Source organism: Photinus pyralis, unplaced genomic scaffold, assembly GCF_008802855.1.
Source record: "Photinus pyralis isolate 1611_PpyrPB1 unplaced genomic scaffold, Ppyr1.3 Ppyr1.4_LG1, whole genome shotgun sequence".
Classification (NCBI taxonomy): Eukaryota; Metazoa; Arthropoda; class Insecta; order Coleoptera; family Lampyridae; genus Photinus; species Photinus pyralis.
The window spans coordinates 65,822,061-65,836,537 of record NW_022170249.1 but is presented as its reverse complement, the minus strand read 5'-3'; the positions used below and the strand labels follow the sequence as shown (position 1 = coordinate 65,836,537).

At 37.4% G+C, this 14,477-nt stretch overlaps 5 protein-coding genes across 6 annotated transcripts in view; 3 read left to right on the top strand and 2 right to left on the bottom strand.

Annotated features, from left to right (window-relative positions):
- The window catches only part of LOC116159660 (beta-mannosidase-like), a 503,499-nt gene that overhangs the window by 53,591 nt on the left and 435,431 nt on the right, over positions 1 to 14,477 (top strand). The gene's annotated exons all lie outside the window — the stretch shown is intronic.
- LOC116159664 lies at positions 4,589 to 6,566 on the bottom strand. Of its 2 annotated transcripts, none has more exons than XM_031472698.1 (2): positions 6,338 to 6,566; positions 4,589 to 6,257 (listed from the first exon to the last, which is right to left on the bottom strand). In XM_031472698.1, exons 1-2 carry the CDS (start codon positions 6,440 to 6,442, stop codon positions 4,647 to 4,649), a joined length of 1,716 nt encoding a protein of 571 aa, XP_031328558.1. In that variant the 5' UTR covers positions 6,443 to 6,566; the 3' UTR covers positions 4,589 to 4,646. The 2 variants fall into 2 exon arrangements, with proteins under 2 accessions (XP_031328558.1, XP_031328557.1); XM_031472697.1 differs by having other exon boundaries at positions 4,589 to 6,287; positions 6,338 to 6,565.
- On the top strand, positions 7,617 to 8,624 carry LOC116159671 (dysbindin protein homolog). Its single transcript, XM_031472705.1, has 3 exons — positions 7,617 to 8,161; positions 8,211 to 8,372; positions 8,419 to 8,624. Exons 1-3 carry the CDS (start codon positions 7,705 to 7,707, stop codon positions 8,511 to 8,513), a joined length of 714 nt encoding a protein of 237 aa, XP_031328565.1. The 5' UTR covers positions 7,617 to 7,704; the 3' UTR covers positions 8,514 to 8,624.
- LOC116159677 (LYR motif-containing protein 4-like) lies at positions 9,599 to 10,156 on the bottom strand. Its single transcript, XM_031472712.1, has 3 exons — positions 9,994 to 10,156; positions 9,816 to 9,936; positions 9,599 to 9,745 (listed from the first exon to the last, which is right to left on the bottom strand). The coding sequence occupies exons 1-3, from the start codon at positions 10,068 to 10,070 to the stop codon at positions 9,689 to 9,691; spliced, it is 255 nt and encodes an 84-aa protein (XP_031328572.1). The 5' UTR covers positions 10,071 to 10,156; the 3' UTR covers positions 9,599 to 9,688.
- LOC116159665 (N6-adenosine-methyltransferase catalytic subunit-like) lies at positions 10,479 to 12,693 on the top strand. The gene is made up of 3 exons (XM_031472699.1): positions 10,479 to 11,149; positions 11,197 to 11,647; positions 11,718 to 12,693. The coding sequence occupies exons 1-3, from the start codon at positions 10,520 to 10,522 to the stop codon at positions 12,308 to 12,310; spliced, it is 1,674 nt and encodes a 557-aa protein (XP_031328559.1). The 5' UTR covers positions 10,479 to 10,519; the 3' UTR covers positions 12,311 to 12,693.

Here is a 14,477-nt window from a genome sequence, read left to right as displayed (position 1 = left end):
ACACGCTGGGAGATTCTGAACTCGCACAAACAGGAAATAATTTAATCCTGTTAATACCGGTTTGCTTATAATTTAATTGGGGAGTATTTAAAACGCACCACCGGCAATTTAAATGCCACTGAACCATTTTACTGCCGTTCAAAAGTAGGTACACATTTCATATTTCTGGTAATTAAAAAAAAATAACGGCTCAGTCCAACAGCAACCATGTTTTTTTCGTATTATCTATCATTTTAAGTGGGCTGTTATTTGTGAAACAGGAGATTTTAAAATTCTGACTCATCTCCCAATTATGGACCAATCAGGGCACATTCTGAAATTCACATTTTTTTTAACTGAAAAGAAAAAGACCATTGGCTGGCTGGCCGGCTGTCCGGGTGAGATCTCAGCAATTACAATAGCTAGAGACTTCAAATTTTTACTAAAAGCCTTCTGATATAGTGTAGATGCCAGAAAAAAAAAAATAAAAACGAATATGATTAATTTCGATTTTTTTTACAAATATCTTCGGAACTGATCGGAATTTCCGAATCTTTAAAAACAGCATTTTACTAAGCCCTAAAGTGTATAGTGTATAGTAGTAACAGCAAACTTTTAGAACCAGAGCAATCTACGACTTTTATACTGTAATTTCTGTATACTTTTCTTAAACGTTCACTAAGAACTCAAGAAATTTAAACAGTATTGTACCGAATATGTATTCCAGAAATCTAGAGCGACATTGGGCACCCTCAGGACCCCATCAAGTCGATAAAGAATTAGTCCCCGCATTCTTTCTAGAAAATATAATAATAATATATAATTTATTCCCCATAAAAAAATCACTACAAATAACATAAATAAAAACAGGGAAAGTGCCGAAAGACACTTCCATACATATATTGTTTGTTTGAGAAATTTCTAGTCTTTTTTGTTCGCTATACAAGCCGATTGACTTGTTTGGTGGAAGTTTCAACATTGACGCCGAGGTGATAAATACTGACATTTGCGCTCGTGTGTTAACAGTTGTAAATCTGTGAATTAGGTATTGATATTGTTCGTAATTTAGTTTAGTTTAGTGTAATGCTCATGTTTGTACTTTTAATAACCGTATTTTTGTTTTATCTGTTTACATGTAATTTTGACGAGTGTAAGTGTAACCACGCAGAAACACAAATATATATTATTATTATTATGGTCGGTGTTTCTTGTGAGAACTCAGGTCTAGCCTGGTTAACTAATCGCACGGATTAAAATCAAGTAACGATTAGTGTCTGTGTCTGTGTCTGGTGAAGTTATGTAGGGTCCCTACGTTGGTCTGCAATGCGTTGTTCTGTCAAGTGTGCTAAATGTGGGTATTGTGTAATGAACGCGTGATATAGTTTACCTCTGTATGCTGTCCTGTCCGTTTCCATCTTCGTGGTCTCCAGATACGTACCGAAAATGAAGCGATTCATCCCTTCGTCCCATTTCATACGTCTTTTGGAGGTATCCTTTGCGCTGGTCCCATCCACAAGCGGTTGAGAAGCAGGCACAAAGGTCTTATTATTATTATTATTATTATTATTATTATAAATCTAAGTACATGTTATAAATGAAGTGCTGTATTCATTAATAATTAAGTGTATATTGTGTGTATATAAATAGATTACGTTAAATTTACGTTACAATGATGATTTTTGAATAATCTTCGGGTCAAGATTAGATGTAACAAATTTCCTGGAAAATGGAAAATTTATCCGAACGTCGCAAGATTCAGTCGTTGTGTGCGAGTGTACCATCCTGTTGAAACCGACAGTTTCCAACTTTTGTTATTTTTTTGGGTGACATACATCGTTATATTCGTAATAAAAAATGCTACTCAATACAGTATGTACAATGTTCTTCGGAAGTAATCGGAATTTTCTGGTTTTCTTTACAGTAATTCCACGCGTACGGTTAGTTTTTCTTATGTTGTGTAGTGGAAATTGAAAGAATTATATAAGCAGCTTATTTGCTTGTTTTAAAAAAAATCTGTTTCGATTATTTTCTAGTGTGAAGTTGCTATGTATGATTCGATTAACCGTTTATCCGGTAGAGTAATAAACTAATCTTGATTCTGTAGTTCTTATATGATTGGGAGCTCTAATTCACTTTTCTTCTGTTTACAGTATATGGGTCTCTTTATGATAATCGACTTTAAACTGAATAATACTTGCATTTTCACCAGCCCTTTTTCGTGTTAAATTAATGTTAGACCACGTCGGAACAGAGCCATCCCCTATTTGATGCTTTTTTTTATACACGCGATTTATCATTTTACGAGTTGTTTGTAAATTACTGAACTATAGGTACTTATACTGCAACGCGCGCTTCGACCGCCAGAGAGAAGCATAAATAAGATGGATAGAGGGCCACAAGGGACGTCTCTGTCCTTCTCTCTATCTACCGAAGTACTACCATAAAAATCGTCTTTGCAAAAATTGTAGTTTTGAAGAAATATTCCGTGTTCTAGACATTTTCACCCTGTATATTACGTAATGGGAGGAAATTCTGTGGAATTTGAGAAAACAAAACGCAAGCTTTTGCTTTAAGTGAATGCCATTGGTTCGTTTAAAAATCGACGATGGCAAAAATTCTGGAGAAAATGTAAGGATATTTTGCGAACGAAAAATTTTATCGAAACGGTAAAGAAATATAGGAAGATTTTGAATAATTTCAACAAAATGTTGGCGGAAATTTTGAGAAACGGAAGTCAATTTTTAAAGAAATGCACATATGCCAGTTAGTGTGTGAATGAAATATAGGGACATTTTTGGAAGGCGAAAGTATGGGAAATGGAACTGTAATTCCACTATTCGTCACTAAAAATGACTGTAAAAGGCCACAATATTTGTGACTACAACTAAACAATCGTCCACTTGGTTTGCTCAAATTACACGAGACTAAAATTTACTGGGTTCGGAAACACACGTGACAATTTAAAAACAATTACAAACACCTAAACCTAAACCCTACACAAACTAAATTTAACCCACAACGGGGCGAGAATTAAACTTAGAAACCCAGTATGTTTTATGACTAACTGATGTAAATGTGCTATGATACGTACTGCCGTTATTTACGATGCGTGTCAGTTTCTTGAAAGATTTTGTAATAAAATAGCAGGAGGTAAAGGACAAGTTTTTTGGAAAGGACGAGAGTTTCACTGGAAAACGCGGTGTTTATTCAATATCAATCATTGATATGGACCGTTCCACTGATTCTGAGCCATTCTAGGCTACACTACACTTTACCACGGCTTTTCAATGTACGAGATTGTTGAACGAAATACGATACAATCCCTGAAAATTAGGTCATAACGATAATTTCGTGGTATGATATACCCGTGCACAATGAAAAAAATTAGAACAGATCATGTACGTTTGGAAGTGATCATTCTCTAGAAATGTCAAAACTGCCAACAAACGTCGTTTTGGGATCTGTCTTATTTTCAGGTAGTAAGTACTATGCGATCAAAAATAAGTTGCTGTCGTGTGACCTTTGGAATTTTTGTTTACATGGGAAATCGTACTAAACTTGAACTTCCAAAGGCGACTCGACAGCAACTTATTTTTGATCGCTCGTTAGGTACATCCCTAGATACCTTTGTTTTTTGGGAAAAAATTCTCAAATTTAATTTTTATGTTTGGTCAACAATCATCAAATCCTTTGGGGTACGTTTTTGTTTCACGATATATGTGGGGGTACGTTTTATTAATTATTTATAAAAAGTGGTGGTACGCCATACCCCCGCATTCATAGAAAGTGGTTCTTTATTCTTCAAATGAGAAACAATTGCTCGAAAAATGTGTATATTTGCGCAAACACATTCTAATTTTCGTTTGAAACATTTTTAGTATCGACGATAAATGGGTACCTAGCCATTGTAAATTGCAGTGGCGTTACAAATTGCAATGTCAAAAACAAACGAAAAACACTTTAATCCAAATGCGTTGTTTTGACAGCAAATCCAGGAAACAGCTGAATGTCGTCGATAGCAGTTCATGGATGACGACATATTTGCTGTAGAAATGCGTATTAAAGTTTTTTTGTTTGTTGCAAAATCATTCCTTTGAAGTCTTTAAGTCTTTTCGAGCGTTAAAAGGTTAAATATGCCTTTAGATATTGGTACGATTTTCTCTTTTTGTTTAAATTGAAAAATAAAAAAAAAATGAATTATATATAAAAAAACAATAATTGATAATTGGGCATGTAGGTAATGTCATTGAAATAAGTACTTATTCAATGGAATTGGTAATGTATATCATGCTACAGAAAATACACATCCCGCGGATGTATTCTACGCTAAAATTTGGATGCAATCCCTGGCGATCCGCAACCAACAATACACGAGCGTGTTTGAATGCTTGCATAACATTCGAAGAATTTATAAACCAGAAAAGCACAAATGATTTCATCGTCTGACACGATACTCAAATCCCGATATAAATTCTCGTCAAGAGTTTTGATATTGCTCCAACGCCTGCCTTTCGAGATCCTCCGACATTGCATTCGAGTCTAGAGATTCTAAGCTTAAAATTCAGGCGATCCGCAACCAACAATACACGAGCGTGTTTAAAGGCTTGCCTAACATTCAAAGATTTGTATTTTGTTAAACACGAAAGAACAAAAAAACGCACATTATTTCATCGTCTGACACGATACCGATTTAAATAAGGCGATCGCAAATCGTTTTCCATTGGATCATCATGGTCGTATTGCTCCTCCGCTTGCTTTTCCAGTTCCCGATATAAATTCTCGTTCGAGTTTTGATACTGCTCCAACGCCTGCCTCTCAAGATCCTCCGAAAGGCTGCTCGAAACGGGCAATACTCGATTCGAGTCACCTCGATGTTCTAAAGATGACGTCGATAATGCAGGCTTGACGGTAAGCCTTTTGTCTTGGGACGTAAACTCGTAACTCGCGTGACGTTTCATTGCGTCGGGAACCGATTTCGTCTTAACTTTGCCATAATTTCCGACGCATTGGGGGTCGGAGGAAAACTGCTGAGTGGAACTCGTCGCCCACTGTTGTGGATTTTGGGAGTAGTGGTAGGTTTGCACGTTGGGCGTTCGCAAGTAAAACATTGGATAGGGTTGGTTCGATCTTGATGGCTGTGCAGTTAAATAAGGTAATGGGGGCGAGGCGAAAACTGGAGGGTTTCGGGTGGGTGCGAACCACGTTGGCGTATAAGACTGTCGGCTCAAAGAGGAATGCTGGTAAAAATTTGAGTAGACGAGCTCCTTGTGCATATAACTGTTATGCAGGTTGGTGTTTTGTGAATTGTGACAGTAAACGTTACCATAAGTATGCGCACAGTATGTGTTTTCGTACGAGCAATTTTTTGAAGCGGTGACATTTTCATAATAATTCGTATAGATACCGGTGGAACACGTTGGAGGCGGTTCCATAAAAAAATCGGAAGACAAGGGTTCTTCCATGCATGAACGTTTTGCTTGAGAATACAGTGGTTCTTCCACCAAAGGAGCAAGACACTCATGGTGATTTTCACGCAGAACATCAGAATACAACCGACGGGTAGTCGGAGTTGTATCCTTCACGTCCGTCTCCGACACCCGCGAGAATTTTTCAAGATGGAAATAGTGCCCCTTTAAAGCTCTAATGGTATCGCTCAAATACTGCAGGTTACTAAAATCCATTCTTCTAATATGGCACTTGTCCAAAATCCAATCCGGACTCACCTCGTGATCGTTCTTTTTCTCTACGGCGAATGTATTTCCGAACCGCGACTTTAAAATTTGCTTCTCCTCGATTTCATCTTCGCTTTTTGCCTGCGAATAACGCGACCACAAATGCTTCACTGCATCGCACCGTATTTTGAGACGAAGAATCATCTCTTCGAACGTCTCCACCGTTAGCTCTACCGGTTTATGCTCCATCAACTCTTCACGTGCAGATGCGTCTTCGGCTTCGGAAAAAGACGCGTAGAAGGGAAACTTTCGGAAGTTATCCGGAAGTTTGCATTTGTGAGATTTTTGAAATTGCACCAACTCAATTTCTTCGACAGAGGGCGTGTACGCCAACGAAACAAATGCTTCCTCCACTTCGGGCAGCATCCACGGCTCTTGCCTTGACTCGTCATCGTTCACGCACGAACAGAAGATGCTTAATTTACTGGTATCTTTGTAACACTCCTCCCATTCGCCGTACTCGCTGTTGCAATACTGAGCCAACCTACTCTCAGGTATAACATCCCGAACTCTCAGCGGAGTGCGAACCTCGTGAAGGAAGTCATCCTGTAACATTTCTTCTTTGGCCAATAGTTTCTAGGAGTGAATGCTGCACGATGATTATTTTATGACAGTAGTTCTTATACCTGATGTGCGCGTTGGTAGTTTTGTGATACGTTACTCCAGGTATTACTAGCCAGCAATTCTACGACGCTCTTCGATTCTTTAAACCTGCATTTGATATCGTCCATGTAGTTACGCGAGATTAGAAATTTTAGTTTGACATAAACATGACGTTTTGATTGTTATGACGCGATTGTTGGTCTCGTTGAAAGGGGACATTTCATGATCAACGCGTAAACCTTTTGAATCAAAGTTGCCCGCCGTACTGCGCCAGAATTCATCCCTTAAATGGAGACGATGGTCTAATAAAAATACCCTCTTCTCGCATCATTATTTTGCACAAAATCGTGCTATCAATCATTGATATTAAATAAACACGTCGTTTTCCGGTGAAACGCTTCGTTCACTTCAAAAATGTTTTCAAAAACTTGACTTTACCTCCCGAATTTGAAATGTTTTCACTCCGTTGTCGGTTAAATTTAGTTTACAGTTTTCGACAAAGATATAGCTGGTTTAATTTTGCAATTGTTCTTAAATTATGACACGTGTGTTTACGAACCCAGTAAATTTAGTGTCTCGTGTAATTTGGGCAAAATAAATAAATTTAGTTTTTGTGGCGTGTTGATCATTTTTAGGGGCGAATAGTAGAACATAGTTCCATTTCCCATAAATTCATTCATCCTCCAAAATTTTCTCATTCCCCAAAAATAACCTTTATTTCATGCAAAATTTCCTCAACTTTTTCGAGCTTCGCATGCTACCTTGGATTATTCAATTTCTTTACAGTATTTCTTTAAAAATTGACCTCTATTCCCCAAAATTTCCGCCAACATGAAATTATTCAGAATCTTCTTTATTTTCACCGTTTCCCACAACATTCTTCGTTTCAAAAATGTCCTTACATTTCCTCCAGAATTTTGGCATAAATTACCCCAAGTAAGAAACTACAGCAAATTCTAGAAGTAATAAAAATAAACTTATAATTATAATTTTTGTAATTTTCTAACGCCCCCCTCTCCCCTGATTTCAAAGTTGCTTGCGAGCTTTCTACATTTCTAGAATTGAAAAGAGTTTCTAATGAAATTAATTCGATTCGAAAATCTATTTTTTCAAAAAAATCTTGAGATATCCATTTGGAAGACGAGATTTTCAAAAATGAAGGTCGTTATTCAAATATGCCCCCAAAATTATAATTTGTATTCCCCGATGAAGGCTTCAAGTTTCGAAAATGTAAACAATTCGCGACCTGTTATTTTATAACGGTATGGCAACGTGATTTTATAACAGTTACGCAAAAGCACCCTGCAACTCCTCCCCTTCAACTAACCCTAACCCCAAAAAGTCAAAGCAAACGTAAACAAATTTCATTTTTAGACCACCACCAGTAGCAATGTTAACAACGTTAAAAGGAAAACTGCTTAACGTAAGTAAAATTGGTTTGTTAAGCCCCACAAATGAGGAAGGACCTACAAAAAGCCCCGTAAATACATTAAATGCCGGCGCAGACATTCTCACCCATTATCAAGATCAATGGGCAGACATCCACAGTTTAAACGAAGAAAATGCGAGCAGTGCGGCCAAGCTCGCCGCAGAGATCAACTTATTACACACCAAAACCAGTGTCGACTACACGAACGTTGTCGAAATAACGCACCTACTTAACGCGACACCGACAATTAATAAGAGTATGGAAACGTGTTGCGAACAAATCAAACATTTACACACCAGTTTCCAGAACGTCGAGAAAGGTATCTTGGATTTGGAGGATTTAATTGAACGAATAGAATTGGAGAGACGTAAAGTCGAGCATAAGTACCAGTTGGCGTTATACAAAGAAAAGAAGATGGGTAAGTTGGCAACCTATCAAGCCGATCTGTCGCTAACAGTGAGTTGTAGCACATTTCGAAAAAGTAAGAACGGAAATGGCAGCGAAACATACTCAAACAGTGGCGGAATACGAGTTGAAACAAAAGAAACTGTTGGAAGAACGCCAGCAAGTTTTCCAAGATGCCTTTAATGACGATCTACGGACGTTTAAAAGCTTAGGAAATATGCCTAGTAAGTCGAAATGTTGCCCAGTTTCTGCTTGATGAGTTTTTTTTAGAAATTGAAACCAATAGTCAAAGCAGTGCCTTATTGGAGGAAATTCAGCTGGACTTGGACCAACAGGATCTTGAAAGTTTTTTAAGCACAAAGTAGTCTTAACTTAATTGTCTTCCGTTATGTTTGTGATATTAAATGGTGGCAGGGTACAATTGTAATTGTGGTACAGTGTAGGTGTAATATAAAAATTTGGGGATATCCAATGAATTGTCTGGTTTTTTAAGGCTGCTCAACCATTATACAGTGCTCTTTATTAAGAAGTAGACAGATTTACGTGCATTGCTTTTCCCTTATATCTACTTTTAAATGACAAAATCACTTCTGAAGAGCGCCTAATTTTATGCAACCAAAATAACTTCTTAAAACAAATACCTGGCTGTCATTATTAATTAATTTGCATATTGTTTATACTTTGGGTTCACATCCCTTACGCTTCTTAAATTGCTACTGTCCCAATACCAATTAACAATATTAACGCTTCCTTCAGTTGAAGTTATTCTAGTTGCATAAACTAGGCGTCCTTCAGAAGAGATTTTATCATTTAAAAGTAGACATAGGGAAAAACAATATACGTAAATCCCTATGTCTACTGCTTAATAAAAAATACTGTATACTTCTAGGTTTGAACAGGGGACCCTCTTACTTGCGGATAGGCATGTAACACTACACCAAGCTGGCCGGCAATATGGTACACTTTAATTCAACAGTGAACATAATCAAAATCAGTGGTGCCCCTCCACATCATTTTGCTTGATGACCACTGCACACCAACAATCTCATTAGACTTCAAAGCGCATACACAGATGAAATAACATTGGTTTAATTTAATTATACCAAACATGATCTTTGTAATAACATAATTCATTTTTTCTTAAACATTTCAATATAACAAAGATTCTATACACTGTTTCTTTTGATATTGAAGTAATGTTTGTACGACAACTGTTCTGCGTGCTTTGAAACACAATGAAAATAAAATTAAAATCATTTTTTGATAAATGACCCAGTCAACAGCCAGAATGCACCCCTCCAAAGACAAGTGCGATGACATTTCAGTTTAATATTTCCTAGGAAATTTCCAAACAATTTTTTATTTGTTTCTAAAGCAAGTAATTTAAGGAAATTGGGGGGGGGGGGTATTTAGGTATTACAACATTCCTAGGATGAACTAAAAAACCTGGTGTGCCTACTATGTACTGTTTTACTTCTCAAAATAACAAAAGCGTATTATAAATAACAGTTAAATGACAAATTACAACCAAAATATACTTTCACTTCATCATCTCTATAACCAGTTTGTCCGTTTTATACAAATTCCCCACAAATACCTAAAAACAATGTTAATTAGATGAAGTTCATCACGATAAAAGGTTGCCGCGGTTTCGCCGATTTACTTACTTGTCGCCTAATAATTTCCAAATTCTTTTGCCCGCCCAAAATCTCTTCCTTGATTTTTGCATTATCAGTCAAGTTCATGTTTTCTCTAAAGCAATCCCTTATTTTTCTTAAGGCATAGTTTCTGCGACCAGAGCAGTGGAAGGAAATGGCATTTTTTTATATTAGGAAAAGTACTTACCGATAATTGTAGGAATCAAATTTTTGTGATTCCTTTATGAGCGATTTGTATAAAGCTAACACTTGTACTCTCGACATTTTTAACAATTCAAATTATGGGAATTTAAAATGTGTTTTAGGTTAGAAACTTTGACTTTTGATCGGTGTCTACTACACCTCAACATTACTTTATACATCGAGTGTGTACTATACCGACGAACGATTCGTTACAGACCGTTTTCAAATTTGCGTTTTTGCACTTCTAGGTATCCCTCACCTTTGTTTAAAATAAACAAGTATCACACATCAACTTTTGTTAAAGTTTTCGCCATATTCAAGGTAAAAGACCCCTTTTGGCTTTTTATGTCAAGTAAATTTGTAATACTCTGTATACAATTACCTGAGACAAGCTAAATGTCAAATTTGAGTTTTTTTGTAGTTGACTTTTGTATACATGTGTTTGTGTACAACACTTTTTATCAAAAACATGCCGAAACTGAGCTAATATCCATCTTTCCACATAGGCAAATTACTTCCATCGCTCGAAAATGTCGGACGCTTGGGAAGAAATCCAAGCAATTAAAAGCAAACGAAACAGTTTGCGAGAACGACTGGAAAAACGTAAAAAAGAAAGACAGGATATACTAGGCAGCAGTTTGGGGACGTCCTCCCCTGTAAACTGCTTGGAAAACTCAGTAGGAGGCGCACCCAGTCCCGTCGGTGCACTCAAAGATGAGACGAAGTCAAAAGCAGAAGCGGCGGTCTCTGACGACTTACTGAAAGTCAACCCGGAACTTGAGAAGGAGCTGTTAAAAACCCTAAACGAGGTGACCCTACAAATTCCGATCACTTCCACCGACCTAGTCGGCACCTTGAAAACCAGCTTGGATCGTTACGTTTCTCACGAAGCGATTTCAAATTTACTTCAAAAGTTTGAAACTCAAAAACTGATTCATCTCAAAGATGTCGTGAAGGACGGTAAAAGTGTTTTGGAAGTGGTCTTTGTCGAACACAGTAAGTTAAATGCCGTCGTAAACGAAGCCACGGGTGAATTGAAGGTTGTAAGTGAAAAGGAGGAAAATCCGAAACGTAAGCGCGATGTGTCCCCTGCCAAGGACGATGAAGACGAAGAAAAACGAAAGAAGGAGAAAAAAGATTCGAAAACTACCGATATATTTGTAATTTCCATTGTAAATTTGGACAAATATTTATATTTGTATTTTAGTCTCTGCTGGCTATGCCGTCGACTAAGGAGAAGGAAAGTAAAAAAGTAGGCGAGGAGATTCTAGATTTGTTGAGTAAACCGACCGCGAAAGAACGGTCGTTGGCCGAACGCTTTCGTTCACAAGGGGGTGCCCAAGTAATGGAGTTTTGCCCGCATGGAACGAAGGCCGAATGTCAACGGAACGCGAGCAACAAGCAGTGCAAAAAGTTGCACTTTAAGAAAATAATACAGAAGCATACGGATGAATCGTTAGGGGACTGTTCATTTTTGAACACTTGTTTCCATATGGATACGTGCAAGTATGTGCATTACGAGGTGGATCGTGCTGGTCAAAGTAAGGATGTTATACCGACTGTACAGAGTCGTACGTTATCGAGCACGGAAAGTACAACTTTATACCCGCCTCAGTGGGTGCAGTGTGATTTGCGATATTTGGATATGACCGCTTTAGGTTTGTTATAAATAAATGCTATAAAAAATGCATTTACATTAAAAATCCCTTCTTAGTTTTACATTTTTAGGTAAGTTCGCAGTGATCATGGCCGACCCTCCCTGGGACATTCACATGGAGCTTCCATACGGAACAATGTCCGACGACGAAATGCGACAGCTGGGCATACCTCAACTGCAAGACGACGGTTTAATCTTCTTGTGGGTGACCGGTCGTGCGATGGAGTTGGGACGCGAGTGTTTAAAATTGTGGGGCTACGAACGTGTCGACGAAATAATCTGGGTGAAAACCAATCAGTTGCAAAGGATTATCCGCACGGGCCGTACCGGACACTGGTTGAATCACGGTAAGGAGCACTGCTTGGTCGGGATGAAGGGCAGTCCGCAGAATTTGAATCGTGGCTTAGATTCGGACGTGATTGTCGCGGAGGTGCGCGCGACGAGTCACAAGCCGGACGAGATTTACGGCATGATCGAACGTCTCTCGCCCGGTACCCGAAAGATCGAGTTGTTCGGAAGGCCGCACAATATTCAGCCGAATTGGATTACCCTCGGTAATCAAGTTGACGGAATACGGCTTGTCGATCCGCTTTTAATAGAAAACTTTAAGAAACGCTATCCGGACGGTAATTGCATGGCGCCTCCATCGAATACGGCCCATTAAATTCGAAAAAATCAAAATATTTAGCTGTTTGTTTTTATTGTGAAATGCGTGCGGGAATTTGACCCTTAATTATCCGTGACAGAAAGGTGGCGCCGCTGTCGAATCAGCTGTTACTGTGTGACAGTTGTATTTTTAGTATGGCGTCGTGAGCTCAACTCAAACAAAGAGTGCGTCGTAATTCGAACAAATTGTTCATAAAGTTAACTGTGATTTTTGTTTTCGTACTTTTGAAACTCCAGTTTCGATCTAAAGCAAAAACATGCTGAATTTAGAGATCGTTCCCGAACGTTCCTTGGGCTGTGAACAATGGGAATTTGTGCTTGGTGAGTATTCTTTTTTTTAAACCGTTTTATTGTTATAATATTTAAATGACACTCTAAATTATCCTCTTTTTTTTAACAAAAATACTCCCAGACTATTTATTCTCGTTAAATCATTTTTATTGGTGAATCCATTGGAAAGTAGTATTGATAAGTATATCATTGTTTTATATTTTTTGTTGCACAATTATTTTTCAATTTATGTTTTGTCAAAATATTACATGCACTTTATCACAGAAATTTCCATTAAGTATGTTGTCAGTCAAATTTTGAGCTTTAACCTGACCATTTATTGCAATAAAGTAAATTATGTGGCCCTTAGCGCCCAAAAATCAGAGTTTTTGACTGTAGCCCAGGGCCTGTGTATATAAATGACTTTCGATAACAAATAATGCATAATATTGTGAATTAAATCAACAAACTGTACATTCATAAAATGTAAGAAAAAGTCACACTCAAATAAGCTAACAACTAACGTGTGTGGCACCTCACTGGTGTCAAATTTGAAATTAATCTCTATAAATGGCAATGTTTGTCTGTCTGTCTGTCTGTTACCTATAGGGCTATCAACACCAAATTTGGCACATGATCTCCAGCGACCTCATCTGCAAGGTCTGAGACAAGGACCTTTAGCAGTAAAATGAAAGCGTAATGAATATTATACATTATCTAATACGAGATCTAATATTCATGGATGAAACCCTACAAGACGAGCAGACGTAATGGCCCATCAAGTATTTCAGCGAGGTGACGCAACCGCTGAAACCGAGCTTATATCCCAAAAATGTAACAAACCAATTCGATTAAGGTGCGATTGGTGGACTGTCTAATAAAGAAATGTGAAATGGACAAAAATTGTTAACAAAAAAATCGAAAAAAATGCTTGTGGGTACTAATTATTCCCAAAAAAAATGAGTTCCCGATCCAAACCTGGTTTTTTGTATTTTGTGTAATCAAAACAAAATCCCGTGGGTTGAAAGGGATGTTTGCTAATTTGTGGCAAAACTATTAATTTTACGCGAAAATGTTCGAAACAAAAGTTGGGAATAAAAAAGTGAACAACTTTTCTATTTCGGTACTTTTTTTTACATAACCTCAAATATTCCGCGAAAAATTGTTTTTTTCGTTTTTTACTTTTGCGAAAAAAAGTCGCAGTGGTCTGAAATTTGGAGGACAAAAAAGAAAACAATGTTTGGGCCCCCACATTGAGGATGAAAAATATTTTTTATCGTACAGAACGCACGCGCACGGTGCAATTTATTGTGCTGCAGAGCTACTCGCTTTCGGTTGCCATATAATGCCATCTGATATTTGAATTAACTCTCACTCTCACTTTTTTAGAAAAATTAATTCTAAAGAGAGAATCACTGGCGCAAACAGAAATCAGATGTCTCTAATCATTTGGTCGCTAGAGGACGTTTCTCGAATTTAGTCAATTTCTTTAATACTCCATAACTTTCTTATTATTAAAGATAATTCATTCTCGAGTTCATTCTGTTCTGCTAACATCTTTCTTAGAGCACTTTTTTATGTAGAATGCATCTCGATCATCATCAACATTTAGGAATTTTTGTATAGGTTAGTTCATATAAAAAATGCAGTTTAGGGTCGTATAAAAAAAGCAAACACCCTGTATACAAACTGTGTATTGTGATACATAAAAAAGTACTTTAAGAAAGAAGTCTGTTTTCGCCAGTGATTTTCTCTTTAAAATTGAGCTCCAGACCCCTAGGTCCATTTTTCTCTATGTCCTAAAAAGGTGGCAAATTCGACAAAAAGATACGGAAACCAAACTCAGCTTTTGAAAATTAAAAAAAAAAACGCTGCCTTTTCCAGTTGATTTATGC

Coding starts and splice junctions, on each gene's coding strand:
- LOC116159664 (XM_031472697.1), bottom strand. CDS start 6,442: ATGGACGATATCAAATGCAGGTTTAAAGAATCGAAGAGCGTCGTAGAA. Junction 6,288..6,337: donor ACTACCAACGCGCACATCAG/GTATAAGAACTA, acceptor ATTCACTCCTAG/AAACTATTGGCCAAAGAAGA.
- LOC116159671 (XM_031472705.1), top strand. CDS start 7,705: ATGTTAACAACGTTAAAAGGAAAACTGCTTAACGTAAGTAAAATTGGT. Junction 8,162..8,210: donor ATACAAAGAAAAGAAGATGG/GTAAGTTGGCAA, acceptor AGTGAGTTGTAG/CACATTTCGAAAAAGTAAGA. Junction 8,373..8,418: donor AAGCTTAGGAAATATGCCTA/GTAAGTCGAAAT, acceptor AGTTTTTTTTAG/AAATTGAAACCAATAGTCAA.
- LOC116159677 (XM_031472712.1), bottom strand. CDS start 10,070: ATGTCGAGAGTACAAGTGTTAGCTTTATACAAATCGCTCATAAAGGAA. Junction 9,937..9,993: donor TTTGATTCCTACAATTATCG/GTAAGTACTTTT, acceptor CTCTGGTCGCAG/AAACTATGCCTTAAGAAAAA. Junction 9,746..9,815: donor TGGAAATTATTAGGCGACAA/GTAAGTAAATCG, acceptor CATTGTTTTTAG/GTATTTGTGGGGAATTTGTA.
- LOC116159665 (XM_031472699.1), top strand. CDS start 10,520: ATGTCGGACGCTTGGGAAGAAATCCAAGCAATTAAAAGCAAACGAAAC. Junction 11,150..11,196: donor CGAAAACTACCGATATATTT/GTAATTTCCATT, acceptor TTTGTATTTTAG/TCTCTGCTGGCTATGCCGTC. Junction 11,648..11,717: donor TTTGGATATGACCGCTTTAG/GTTTGTTATAAA, acceptor TTACATTTTTAG/GTAAGTTCGCAGTGATCATG.